General features: G+C 44.7%; 1 protein-coding gene across 3 annotated transcripts in view; it reads right to left on the reverse strand.

The window, feature by feature from the left end:
* Window positions 1–13,406, reverse strand: part of Flvcr2 (feline leukemia virus subgroup C cellular receptor family member 2) — a 61,465-nt gene that overhangs the window by 5,525 nt on the left and 42,534 nt on the right. For 2 of the 3 annotated variants that reach the window (XM_028771852.1, XM_028771850.1), the window contains exons 4-9: window positions 10,039–10,106; window positions 7,325–7,428; window positions 3,502–3,612; window positions 2,268–2,373; window positions 2,033–2,144; window positions 1,031–1,086 (exon numbers count right to left, since the gene is read on the reverse strand). In XM_028771852.1, the coding sequence (XP_028627685.1) occupies window positions 1,031–1,086; window positions 2,033–2,144; window positions 2,268–2,373; window positions 3,502–3,612; window positions 7,325–7,428; window positions 10,039–10,106 (557 nt within the window). The remainder of the gene's footprint in view (window positions 1–1,030; window positions 1,087–2,032; window positions 2,145–2,267; window positions 2,374–3,501; window positions 3,613–7,324; window positions 7,429–10,038; window positions 10,107–13,406) is intronic. The other variant, XM_028771851.1, reaches the window with a different exon arrangement.

A 13,406-nucleotide genomic window follows, 5' to 3' on the forward strand; every position in this document is an offset into this window, starting at 1 on the left:
TGTGTGTGTGTGTGTGTGTGTGTGTGTGTGTGTGTGTGTGTGTGTGTAAAACAACCAATATCCTACTTTGGTTCCTCACACTCCCAATTCCTTTTCTCCTCACTTGAACCTGCCTCCTCCGTGCTGGGACTGAAGGCAGGCTCTGGGAATACTAAGTAAACACTCTACCCCGAGCTCCCCACTCAGACTTAATCCTATCATTTTGGTTAAAGTGGCTTCCAGCTGACATGAGCAGATGGGAAACACTTTTCCATTCTAGAACATAACCCTGGTCCCACTCCACCCCCACCCCCAATTGCCACCAGCTCCTGCTTCTTCACTTGCCCTTTTATTAGAGGTCTTCTGACAACCTGTGGGCTCCATCCCCATAACTCTGCCTACGAGGAGGCTATCACCAATACCATCACAGGGTGGTCAATCCAGATGCCTATGTTCTCTCGAGAGTCACAGACACCAAGTTTATAACAGTGAAGCCAAGGATCCAAAACTTCGTTCAGGACCACAAGAGGAGACGCTGTTTAGCAGTTTGTGATAGCAATGATAATGCTCCAAGAACCACAAAAGGAGACTGGAGGCTGGTTGAAAGTCAAAGATGGAGATGAAGAAGCAGCTCAGTGGTTAAGAGAACTGTCTTCTCTTACAGAGGACTGATGTCTGGTTCCCAGCACCTACGTGATTGCTCAAAAGCACCTGCAATTCCAGTTCCAAGAAATATGATACTTCCTTCTGGCCTCTGTGGTCTCTGGGCGTGCACATGGAACACATATGTACAAGCAGACAAACACTCAATAACACATAAAATAAATCTTTTGAAGAATTTAGAAAAGAAAATGGAAGAAGATTCTAAGCAATACGGGACACCCACTGAGGAAATTCTTTGGATGCCATGTTTGTGAGAGGTGAGCTTGTCACGCAGTCCCCACAAAAACCAGTTCCTCTGGGAGCTCCTGTAAGCCCCGCCTGTGTTACTACATCCTTATCAACGGGTTAAGACTCAGATCCTACCCACACCAAGCTCCCACACACTCACAGTCTCAGGAACATCCTTGTTCGCCCTCTGTCTCCGAAGATCCGACTTAATGAAAGCTGAGATAAAAAAAAAAAAAAAAAAAAAAAAAAAAAGAAGAGCATCAAAGCAGAGTCATCAAGTAAATCCACCGGTTAAGGTCACATAAGAGAAGGAATCTTCGTTTCTCTAAGGATCACCATTACTCCAATCCTACATCAGAACATCAGGATACTTCAAAGATCCTGTAATAGTATGGCATCTTAATCTTCCCCATGGCCTACTCAGTAAAACCTTGTTCCCTGCCTTCTTTATGTTTTTCCAGGGATTTGTGATCATGTATCAAGATGTTCCCAGGCACGGATCCATAGTTGTCAATAATCCGGCCTTGGGATATGGTGAAGATGATCCCAAATACCTGGAAAAACATAAGGAAGGCAGGGAACAAGGCTTAATTGAGTAGGCCATGGGGAAGATTAAGATGTCATACTATTACAGGATCACAGCAAGGCAAGAAGCAAAGAAAAAACAGGATACTTCCAAAGATCCTGAGTTAATTCCCAGCAACCACATGGTGGCTCATAACCATCTGTAATAGGATCTGATGTACTCTTCGGGTGTCTGAAGACAACAGGACTGTGTATTCACATACATTTTAAAAAAATAACATCAGGATAGAGCTGGCATCATCACCCCAAGGCACTGCTGTGCTTGAGAGGCAGAAGCTAATGATGACGCTGGCATTCACCTAAGGATTTCTTAAAAAGGAACTTTATACATACTAACCACCACCCACAGACCCTCAGTATACAAATTAGGAAACTGGGAGCCCCAGAGCCTGGTCCACTTGTATAAGCTGCGGAAGTCAACATCAAACATGGGTTATCTGATGCCAAAAGCCACTAACCCATCCCAAACAGATCCGCCAAGCCCTCTCATCTACCCATTACAACCATCAGTCAACACACAGTTGCCAACATCCCACGAGTAACCTGAGCCTCATCTGGCTCTCAGACCTCCACTCACCTGTTAGAGCAGATCCAAGGGCAAGGAACACACACAGGAAGATGTTCCCAGGCACGGATCCATAGTTGTCAATAATCTGGCCTTGGGATATGGTGAAGATGATCCCAAATACCTGGAAACACATAAGGAAGTCAGGGAACAAGGCTTAATCGAGTAGGCCATGGGGAAGATTAAGATGCCATACTATTACAGGATCACAGCAAGGCAAGAAGCAGAGAAAAAAACAGGATCCTACCTGTGCCGACACGTTGAGGAGGCCAGATGACACGCCTTCAGATTCTGGGTATGTGAGCTCCACAGCAAACTCAAACCCCAGGGGCAGATAGCCAGTCATAAAGAAGCTGAAGTCCAAACCCAGAGAGCAAGGCAATGGAGCACCTCCAGAACAAATTTAGGAGCCCTCTTCTCCCGCTTAGACTCCTTCCCTCCCTCCCCCTCTCCCTCCCCTGCTTTTCTCTTCCCAGCAGGTTATCTGTCCATCCTCTACAGCGGTCTTTGTAAAAAGGGAGCTCTCTGCGGACATCCAGGCCTTGTGCTCAGTGTGTCTCTAATGTCTCCCATGTTCTTCCCCCCAGCAAGCAATGACACACTAGCAATTGTGGAAGGGACAAGAGTGCCTGGTGTGTTTCTGTTTCAGTTGTGAATATGTGTCCCAGGTCCACAGGTCCTGAGTTAGAAGGGGAAGTCCCTGGACTTCCGTCATACATCACCATGGATCTCTGGAACCTAGGAGGAGGAGTTTGGAGTTCTCTTTATCTCCTCCCCAATAGGAGGCCAAGGAGCACTGAGAGCCAGGTATCTACCTCTCACACACTTTCATAGCCGTGCTCATACTGCCTGAGAGAAAATAGCAGAGAGGTGGAGACCAGCAAAGTCCCTACAAAATGCCTGTGGCTCTGTGCATTTTGTCACCTGACACATCTGAGGATGCCAGCTCCTCCCACCAGCACCATGCTCCCTTGTGTCTGCATACCATGGGATGGATCTCTCATTCCTTCCAACCTTACCCTACAAAGTTGGCCACACTTGGTTTCATTTTCAGATGAGGAGACAGAAGCTCCGAGCATGCCTGTGCTCTAATGCCCTAGACTCAGAGCCACTAAACGGTCCCTAGAATCTCAGATGTCTTGAAGGCATAGGCCATGCTTCCATTGCAACGGGACAGCCCAGCCACCTGTGATTCAGTTTTTGTTTTGTTTATGGTTTTTGAGACAGTCTCTCTACATAGCCCTAGCTGTGTAGGAAACTGTAACTTACCATGTAGACCAGGCTGCCCTAAAACTCACAGAGATCTGCCTGCCTCTGCCTCCTAAGTGATGGCATTGAAGGCATGCTTCAACACCATTTCCACATCTCCTGAGGCCAGTGAGGAGACAGCAAAAGGAACATGTAGTGTATCCTAGGCCACAGGCCACTCTAGGAACCAGGGGATGTATTTCCCAATTAAATAGGTCAAACGTGGAACTTACCCCAGTGTGCCAGCAGTAATGAATACTACCCACAAATGGTTCAGGTTCAAGGTGAATGTGTATACCACCATGCCCACCAGAGTCATGATATACACTACCAGGGTTGTCTCCCTATGGATAAATACAAAAGAGTTGAGTTATATACTCTACTGACAGTACCTAGCAGGCTCACCTGTTCATTCCACAAGGATCTGCTAAATATCTGCTCTATTTCCAGCTCTCTGGAGTAAATGCTGGCACATCTGCCTTTATAGAAGTGTCTCCATATAGGTGAGGAACACTAATCCAACAATTCTTCATTTACGATAAAAAGTTACACCATGACCAGTGTTACAATGTTGAAGTCATTCTCCTAGCTGCATGCTCTGTTTCTGTACAGACTTCTCCATAGGTACTCCAAGGTACTGATGGATAAAACTACTTAAAGCCGCCTCCTCCTCCTCCTCCTGTCCTCTTCTTCCTCCCCCCTCTTTTTCTTTCTTTCTTTCTTTCTTTCTTTCTTTCTTTCTTCCTTCCTTCCTTCCTTCCTTCCTTCCTTTCTTTCTTTTTTTTTTTTTTTGAGATAGGATTTCTCTGTGTCACCCAGACTGTCCTGGAACTCACTCTATAAACCAGGCTTGTCTCAAACTCTGAGATCCACCTGCCTTTGGTTCCCAAGTGCTGGGATTAAAGGCCTGAGCCACCACTACCCAGCTCCCTTAAAGCTTTCAACACTACATTTGGAGAATCAAACCCCCATCGTAATGCTGGCCTGTAGTCTGGCTTGCTGACTCCCTCTGTACATTCTCCCTGTGCTCATTTGCACAGCTTTTCTGGTTGACATATTGCATCTGAACTACTTTTGCTCCAGACAATGGAGCTGAAAGAGAATGTTCTCTAATCCTGAGCTAAGCGAGCTCTACTCCCAAGGCAAAGAACCTGTCCCCTACTCCCTGCTGCCTTTTTCTTTGTGTTGGATCTGATGTCAGACTCACCCCTCTCAGGCTCTTCCACACACTCCCTTTTCAGTGCTGGCCACCCAGGAGTGTCTTGTAGCCCTGAATCCTGCAAACAGACTTGCATTCTGTTCCCTGTACCACTCTGCATATGGTGCTAGCTCAGCACATCCTTCTGCCTATCATGAACACCAGGACGCAGACATGAGTGCTCAAAACCTTTATATGTCTCCTCAGAAGCCAGGAACACAGTGGGACACAATAAGCACACTATGATATATGAAACTTATAATTATTTGAGTTTGTTGTGATCTGACCCCTCCAGCATGGCTTTACGTAGGACCCATCAGAGCAAAGGTCAATATGAACTGTTATGTCTAAAACGGCTGGAATCAGAGCCAACCCCTGGGCAGTACTGCCTGCACCTGCGGAGGAACTCATGGGTTTTGTGGGTTTTTTTTTTTCCTTTATATGCTGACACAAAAAGATGTCCGTTGTCATAGTCTCAGACCCAATTCTGAACTGTCCCTGGTCTGACCAGTATTAAGGTGCATGTTCAATAAACCATTCCTGTCTGAGATTGGTGTTCATTTGGTTTGTGAAGCAACTCTTAGACCACAACAGTGTTCATATTCTGTTACATATTTTACATGTGTTTATGACTGCAATCTTTAGTCACTCATAATTTTACCAATGAAGAAACAGAGGTTCATTATGTGTTCAAAGTCACTAGCTGAAGCTGAATGCAAAGAACCACATGCCTTTAATCCCAGTGCTCGAGAGCCAGAGGCAAGTGAATTTCTGAGTTTGAGTCTAGCCTGGTCTACAGAGCAAGTTCCAGGACAGCTAGGGATATGCAGAAAAACCTTTTCTCAAACAAACAGTCAGTAGCTGAGTCAATGCAGAAGGTAGGATCTGAACCCAAGCTTGGTTTGAAACATTAGAAACGTCTCAAGCTACACATCAGAAGAGTAATTTACTATGCAGTTGCATGTTGCAAAGAGGTCAAAGCCATAGCCTCCAGAAGATGCAACTCTGCCCTGGTTTTGAGAATAAGGGGCCTCCACCCTTCACTCCACCCACTCCCTCTATTACCACCACCCTGCAGAAAGCATATTTAGGAATGTGAGTCACTCTCAGTGATTCTACAAACCCACCAGAGAGTACGAAAGAAAGGAAGAAAAATAAAAACCAAACAAAAAAATTTCTTCTTGCTGTGTTTGTTAAACCACAACTCTACCTTCATACAGTAGCTACTTAAAAGAAACAAACCTATTCCTAGTCCCAGCCTGAGATAGACCTCAATTCCCAGGTTCAAGCCTCCAAACCAGAGTAGAGAAATCCAGGAGTTTGGAGAGTAAGAGAATGATTGACAGCTGGACACTTGTACTAAGCGTAGAGCAAGAGGCTTCCCAGACCTCTGCTGTATTTTCTAATTCATCTAAATAAATCATCTGGCTGCCCACGACCCAGCCAGGCTAACATTCCAGTCCCTCCCTTCTGCTGCTGCAGGGCAGGCCCTGGAAGAAGGGACACTTCTGTCCTCTTGTGGGGGGTGGCCAGCCTTCAGTGCTTTTGTATCTGGCCGAAACAAGCAACTAACAGATGCAGAGACAAGAAGGCAGCCAAGATTTACCGGCAGTAATTAAGCCAAGCCAGGCTCCTCATCGTTAGTAAGCCTGGCAGCCACATCCCTGGGAGTGGCCTCAGCTGGCCTTTGACTAGGCCAACCAAAGTGAGACTTGACCTGCCCAGAGGCTTACAGAAGTGAGTTTGTGTGGCAGAGAACAGGTTGACCACTGTCTTTTGCCTCCAGACACTGGAAACTTTGGAGGCTTCAACAAAGCTGCCTGGAATGCTCCCTGCCCCAGTGCAGCACCGTCCTGGTGGCTGAGCCACAGCTAGTGTTCACTGAACACCCTCTGCACGAGGGCAACACAGAGTCACAACCAGAAGGGAAGGACAGAACTGGCAATGTAGCCCGTATTTGCCTAGCATACACAAGTCCTTAGTTCTATTCTCAACACATGGGTGTAAGTTAGAAATAGGTTGGTTGACTATCCTTTGGTTCTCTGGAGAATTCCTCCAAGGCTGATGGATGAATTGATGCCCAGCAAACGCCAAAGTCTTCCCGTCCACATCCCTGAGCTGATAGTACAAGCACATGCTACCATGTGTGTCTTTTTAAGTGTATCCTGGGGATCACACTTAGGTTCTCATGTTTTCAGGGCAAGCACGTCTCAATTGAGCCATCTCTCCAACCCTAGCTTGCATTTACAAAGCAGACCCTTCTCCTACACTGGCATCTGGAGAGTGGGATGTCAGGATTTTGTATTTATAGGCCAGGACTTGGTTGGCATATACTAAAATTGTTTATGATCACTCTGAGCTCTTAGAGGTATACTGGCTAATCAGGCCCAAGGCACATGATATTTGCAAATGACAAAAACAATGGCAAGATGAAATGCACTGCAAACTGGACTGAAACACAGAGAGCTCAGTTAGCCCAGAGCAGCCAAGGGCATGGGTCAGTGAAAGCGCCCGCTCATTGCTCTTTGGAGTTTCTGCAAACTTTCCAACTGCTGAGATTCCCCCACATTTTGTTTTCTCTGTCCTCTTTTCTTTCCACAAGGCTTTTTGATAGGGAGGAAGACTAAGCCAGCCTCTGTGTCCACTGCTCTGAGTCCTCCCAAGATCCCACAGAGTGAATAGAGTTCCACTTTGTAAATGAGGAATCCGAGGCTCAGAGTAAATAAGTCAGAACTGCCTGTTTGACCGATTAGACCTCCAGTGCTACCCTGCCCCAGAGCTAACTAGCTGTGTTCCTAACACTCATGTCATTTCAAAAGCAAGGGCTCCCAGTTCTTGATCAAAAATGAGTCACTCACTTGTAGGCTTTGGATTTATCCAGCCAGATGCCTGAAATCATAGCTCCAAACATCCCTGCTATGACGATGGTCAGACCGATTCTTCCAGCATTCACTTCTTCCCCCTGGGGAGACCACAGAGACCACCCCAAGGTGGCCAGTATTTATCAAATACCAGGACAAGATGGCCCCTACAATAACAACCTCAAAAAAATTCTAGAATAGTTGTTCTTAACAACAATAATACCACAGCTGTGCATCTATGGCCCTTTATGCTGGGATAACATGATCAGCCAAATTTTGTCCTTAAAACCACTTACAGGCATACACACACACACACACACACACACACACTAAATTAGAAAATTATATATATAATTTATATATATAAATATATAAATTATATATATATAATTTATATATTTTAAATGTATCCTGGAGAATCAAACATACATATATATATATTATATATATAATTTTCTAATTTATTTTTTTGAAATAGGATTTTACTATATAACCCCATCTGACCTGGAACTTGCTAAGTAGACTAGGTTGGCCTTGAACTCACAAAGAACCACCTGCCTCTGCCTCTGCCTCCCAAGTACTGAGATTAATGAAGTACACCACCATGCTCACTTGCCCAAATATTTTTAAATTAATCCTTACAGCAATTCTATCTTATGTATCATTGTTTCCATTTTTATAGAGGGAAAAATTTCCTGGAACACATATATTAATTTCATCCTATTTTTCAGATGGGTCTAACCTATGGCCATGTATCTCAGGATAGCTATGAATGTGACGCAACATATTTGTAGATGACAATGTCATTTTGCAATGTTAAAACATGTTTGACAGTCCTTATAATAAAAATATATGATATTATTATATTATATGTGGTATGTAATATTGATATAATATATAACAACAATGTTGACATTATTGTTTAATTCTCATAATCCCCACCTTATAATTAGGAGTCAGTCTGTACCCGTTTGATGATATGAAACAGATGCACAGTGAGATTAACCTGCTAGCCCAAGGTCACAGGCATACATTTTTTAAAGACAGAGCTGGGATATGACCTTAGACCTAACAATGGTAGCTTTTCACTCCTGCAAGTGTGACATCCACGGCCTTGGTGTGCCTGACTTTCTAAAACTCAATTTCACTTGCCCAACATCCAGCCTCACTGGTTCTGGAAACATTTTTCTTTAAGATTTATTTATTTAGATCTCATTATAGGTAGTTATGAGCCACCATGTGGTTACTGGGAATTGAACTCAGGACCTCTAGAAGAGCCGCCATGCTCTTAACCTCTGAGCCATCTCTCCAGCACAACGTTTTTCTTAAATGCTTTAATTGGTTCCAGGACAGCCAGGTCTACATAAAAAGACCTTGCATCAAACAAACAAATAAAAATTAATTAATTAATTAATTAATTAGAAATAAAATGCTGGGGCTAGAGAGATGACTTAGCAGTTATGGGCTGGGAAGAGCTGGGTACTCTTCTCAGAGGCACAGGTTCAATTCCCAGAACCTACATAGAAGCTCAAACCTCTCTGTAACTCCAGTCTCTGGGGATACAGTATCCTCTTCTAGTCTATGTAGACATTACAGACACATATGGTACATAGATATTCTTGCAGGCAAAATACCATACACATAAAAATAAATAAAAAATAGAAAAAAAACACTTTAATTGAACATATAGGAGTTCAAAATTAAAAATTTCCCATAGGGGCTAAAGAGATGGCTCAGTGGTTAAGAGCACTGACTGCTCTTCCAGAGGTCCTGAGTTCAATTCCCAGCATCCACATGGTGTCTCACAACCATCTGTAATGGGGTCTGATGTCTTCTTCTGGTATCTGAAGACAGTGATGGTGTACTCATATAAATAAAATAAATACATAATTAAAAAAATAAAATTCAGATTTATTAAAAAGAAAACAACACATTTCCCATATAATAAATATTATATGACCATACATATATCCAAGTGTTGCTACTTATTCTCTAGCCTTTTTTATATAAAATTCTTTATTCTATTTTATATGTTTGGGTATTTTGCCTACATGTGTGCATATATACCACATCCATGCCCAGTGGTTTCAAGAGGCCAGTAAAAGGTTTCTAATCCCCTGGAACTGAAGCTCCAATCTGCTGTGAGCCACTGTGTGAGTTCTGAGTTCTGAGCCCAGGTCCCCTGGAAGAATTGCTACTGTTCTCACCTCTCTATAGCTCATATTCTCTACTCTTAAAAAAAATAGCATTACAAGAGGTAATTGTAGCTGGGCAAAGTGGTCTCTGCCTTTAGTCCCTACACTCACGAGAAAGAAGCAGGCAGGTTTCTGTAAGTTTCAGGCTAGCCAAGGCTGTATAATGGAATTCTGCCTCAGAGAGAGAGGGAGAGGGGGAAGGGGAGGGGCAGGAGAAGGGGGAGGGGGAGAGTATATAGAGAGAGTATAGAGAGAGAGTAGTTATATGTCCTTTGCAGAAGACAGAGAAGTCTAAGATGATAACAAGCTTGTCATAATATGACATCATTTAGTGTGACATATTTTAAAACCACCAAAACTTAAATTGAGACCTAGGGCCATCTACCTCCAAATCCCATAAGCACACCCCCATTGGAGGCTACCTAGAAGTAGCTAGACCCAAGAGTAGACTGCTACCCAGCCTCTTCAGAGACAGATAGTATCTCTCTGCACATCATGCTTGGGAATCTGCCTTACCGGGTACTGCAAGATCACCATGCGGTTCAGCAGAGTGGATAAGGCATAGAAAGCACCAGCATTCAGACCTGAAGGAGGAAGGGTGAAACACATTAAGATCTGCCCAGACCATGGGGTAACATCTCCCTCCTCCCTGCAACCATCATGGAAGTCCTCTAGCTCGGGAAGACATCTTCATCCCCACTGCCACTCTGTGTGATGTCCTCAGAGGAGAAAAATTCAGGGATATATGAGGCAACTTTCTGATTCTTCTGAAAGAAATGCCTGAAAACAATTCAGAGTAGCCATTGTAACCCTTTCTTAGCCACATACCATTACACCACGATCCCCTTAGCCTGACCTGGGAATGACTCTGTGCAGGACCACTCTGTCAGAACCATTCACATTCCTCCTTTTGGCTTTGTCTAGACCTGCGGGGTTTAAACATCAGTGGGCGTTCTCCACCTTCCCCTGATAAGCCCACTTCCTCTATGAGCATCCAGACCTTGGAGCCTTGGCACCCTTCCACCTGCTGGTTGTTTCTCTCCTCTCTCCATTCCTATAGGTCTATTGTGTGAAATTAAACCACATCCCAATGAACATAGAGTTGATATCCTTCATCAGATTATCCAACAAATCATGGAGTACGTAGAAATAACTGGTAGAAACAGAGGATAAGGTACTTGGGAGGAGGCTCAGTTGGTAAAGTTTCTGCCACTAAAGACCTGAGTTTGGACCCCTAGATTACATGCACAGAGCCAGGAGTCCGTAACCCCTGAGCTTTGGAGAAGGACAAAGACAAGCGAATCTTGGTGTTCAATGGCCATCCAGCCTAGCAAAACTGATAAGCTCCAGGTTTCAGTCAGAGCCTAGGCTTCAAAAGAATAAGGTCTGTCTTAGACCCTTCTCCACAAATTGAATGTGAAGTGTGCTTGTGGTAGTCTTGTGAGCCTCAAAAAACAAACAAACACACAGACAGACAAACAAAACCAAACAAACAAAAAAACCCTAGTCCCCTAATATGCTTTATGGAATACCTGTTTACGCTTTTTGATTCAATTTGTGCAGAAGGGTCTAAGATAGGACACACAGCTTCAGCAGGGCTGCCTTGGGAGTTTATCTTCAATAGAACCAGTCCACAGAGCCTCAGCTCCCAAAGGCATCTAGATGCTGTTTCTCTTTTGTCCTCAAGGTCTTGACCAAGGAGCAATGAAAACTGAGTACAATAATCTCTCTGGCGGAACACTTCCCTGGACCACAACTCTCTGGCCATACTTTCCAAGGTCCCCATAAAGGATGGACCAGTGAAAAGAGTCACTGTACTCAAGGACACACTGAATGGTCTGGGACCAGATATGACTAGGTCTGTCTGCTCATTTTTAATCACTGGTCATTTTTTTTTATCATGAGCAAACACTGCTGACATATAGTTGACATGCTCCCTGTATCAGGTTCCCAAGGGAACAAGATACAAAGTGAAGGCCAGATTCCCACACAAAAATAGATAAAGACTTCCATCCCTACCCCTGCAAGCACACAGGCATTAAAGAGTAAATCTGGGTCTGAAGTTACTCCTGTTGTCTCCAGAACCCTTGATGTTTGTTAATCATTAGGTTTCATGATTTAAAACAAAGGCAACTCCAAGCCAGGCCTGTTTCTCCCCAGCCCAGCCTTTCTCAGCAGGTCACCCAACAGATGCCAAAGGTTAGGCTCATCGTGGCTTCCTCAAGGCAGGCCTAAGTGGTCCAACAAACGCTGAATGTTACCTAAAGTTATCACAACTGCCAGGCTAGTGATCATCACAGAAGAAAACATTCTACAGAGGACCAGAGAGATGGCTCAATAGGTAAAAGTACCTGCTACCATGTCTGAGGACCCATGTTCTAGCCCCCAGGACCCACACGGTAGAAGGAGAAGATCTACTCCTGTAAGTTGTCCTCTGACCTCCACAGGTGTACAGTGACACACATGGGCACCCGTACACATATTCCCACAAATAATAAATATATAAAGAGTGTTTAGTTGGTGTTTAATCAGCATCTTACTAGAAAGCAAACCTAACTAACTTCTACTGCACACCCAGACACTTAGAATTCCATTCCTGAGTCAAGAGAGTCATCAAGAGAAAAGGTCCTGAAAAGTAGGGGTGGGTTGGAATGTGGGAGGAAACTGGGGAAAGAAAAACAAAACAGCTTCTTGCTTCTTCTCTTCTCATCCTATTATCTTCCCACCCTTCCTGCTCATCCATCCACCTCCTGGCCTGGGATGACCCTGCCAAAGCCAAGTGAACTTTGGCTTTAGGTGGAACAGCTGTTCTCAGCTTGGGTCTCCAGCTGGGATGAACATGATGGGCGAATCCAAGAAAACAGATATTATCCAGCTGAGGGGAGGAGGGAACACTTCAGTATTAGCATTTCTGTGAGGAAAAAGTCCTGAGAACCCTGGCCCAGGAGGAGGCTAAAGCTGAATTGGGGAGAATCAGTGAGTTAGCAGCCATGTGTCTATTGGGATGCGTGCAACCCCACCCCAGACCCACGTCATCCAGGGGTCTGGGAATGAACTCCCATAATCTGTGTTTGAGCAAACCTTAGGTGATTCTAACACTGCTGAAGTTGGAAATACTTAGTGTGGTTTATCGCTAGCCTCCCCCTGTGCCCAGCTCCACAGCCATGGAAAAGGTGAAGGGTAGGGAGCAGAGACACACTCTGGAGGGCTGTCCATCTTTCCCATACTGTACACACTTCCCCAGAGGAGTTAGCAGATGATACATAATTCTTGAACCAATCTTTAGATGTCCTTCCCCATATCTTCCAACGTTGCCAGACGAGTTAGACAGCATGAGTCCACTCCTATGTGCAGTCCAAAAGGTGGAGCACCTCACAAAAGGTGGAGCACCTCACAAAAGGTGGAGCATCTCACACTCGAGAGCAGGAAGAGTGGGAATGAAATGCAGGCTCTACCCTGAGGGCATGGCACCTTCTCCACAAATCCAGGGATGGTCTGATATTTAGTTCTGAACACTACTGCAAAGTAAGCCCCTATCAGCTCTGTGCAGAAGCAGCATGTGCACCCTGGGAGCCTCCCACGCTGTCGGGCACAGCACTGGAATGGGAAGGTCCTAGGGAGGAAAGCAGATGTGACAGCAATCACTGGGAGTCTCTTTCCTTTTTTTGAGGCCAGTCCCCATCTCCCCATTCCCACCTCCCCAAAAAACTATTTCAGGGACCACTCAAAAGTTCAAAAATCGTTCTTTTAAATCAGAATCTTCTAGAATGGGACTTGAGAACCTGCATTTTAACAAAGAAAGAAGGGAGGGAGGGCGGGGAGAAGGGAGGGAGGGAGGGAAGGAAGGAAGGAAGGAAGGAAGGAAGGAAGGAAGGAAGGAAGGA

This window comes from Grammomys surdaster, unplaced genomic scaffold (assembly GCF_004785775.1).
Source record: "Grammomys surdaster isolate TR1022 unplaced genomic scaffold, NIH_TR_1.0 210, whole genome shotgun sequence".
Taxonomy (NCBI): domain Eukaryota; kingdom Metazoa; phylum Chordata; class Mammalia; order Rodentia; family Muridae; genus Grammomys; species Grammomys surdaster.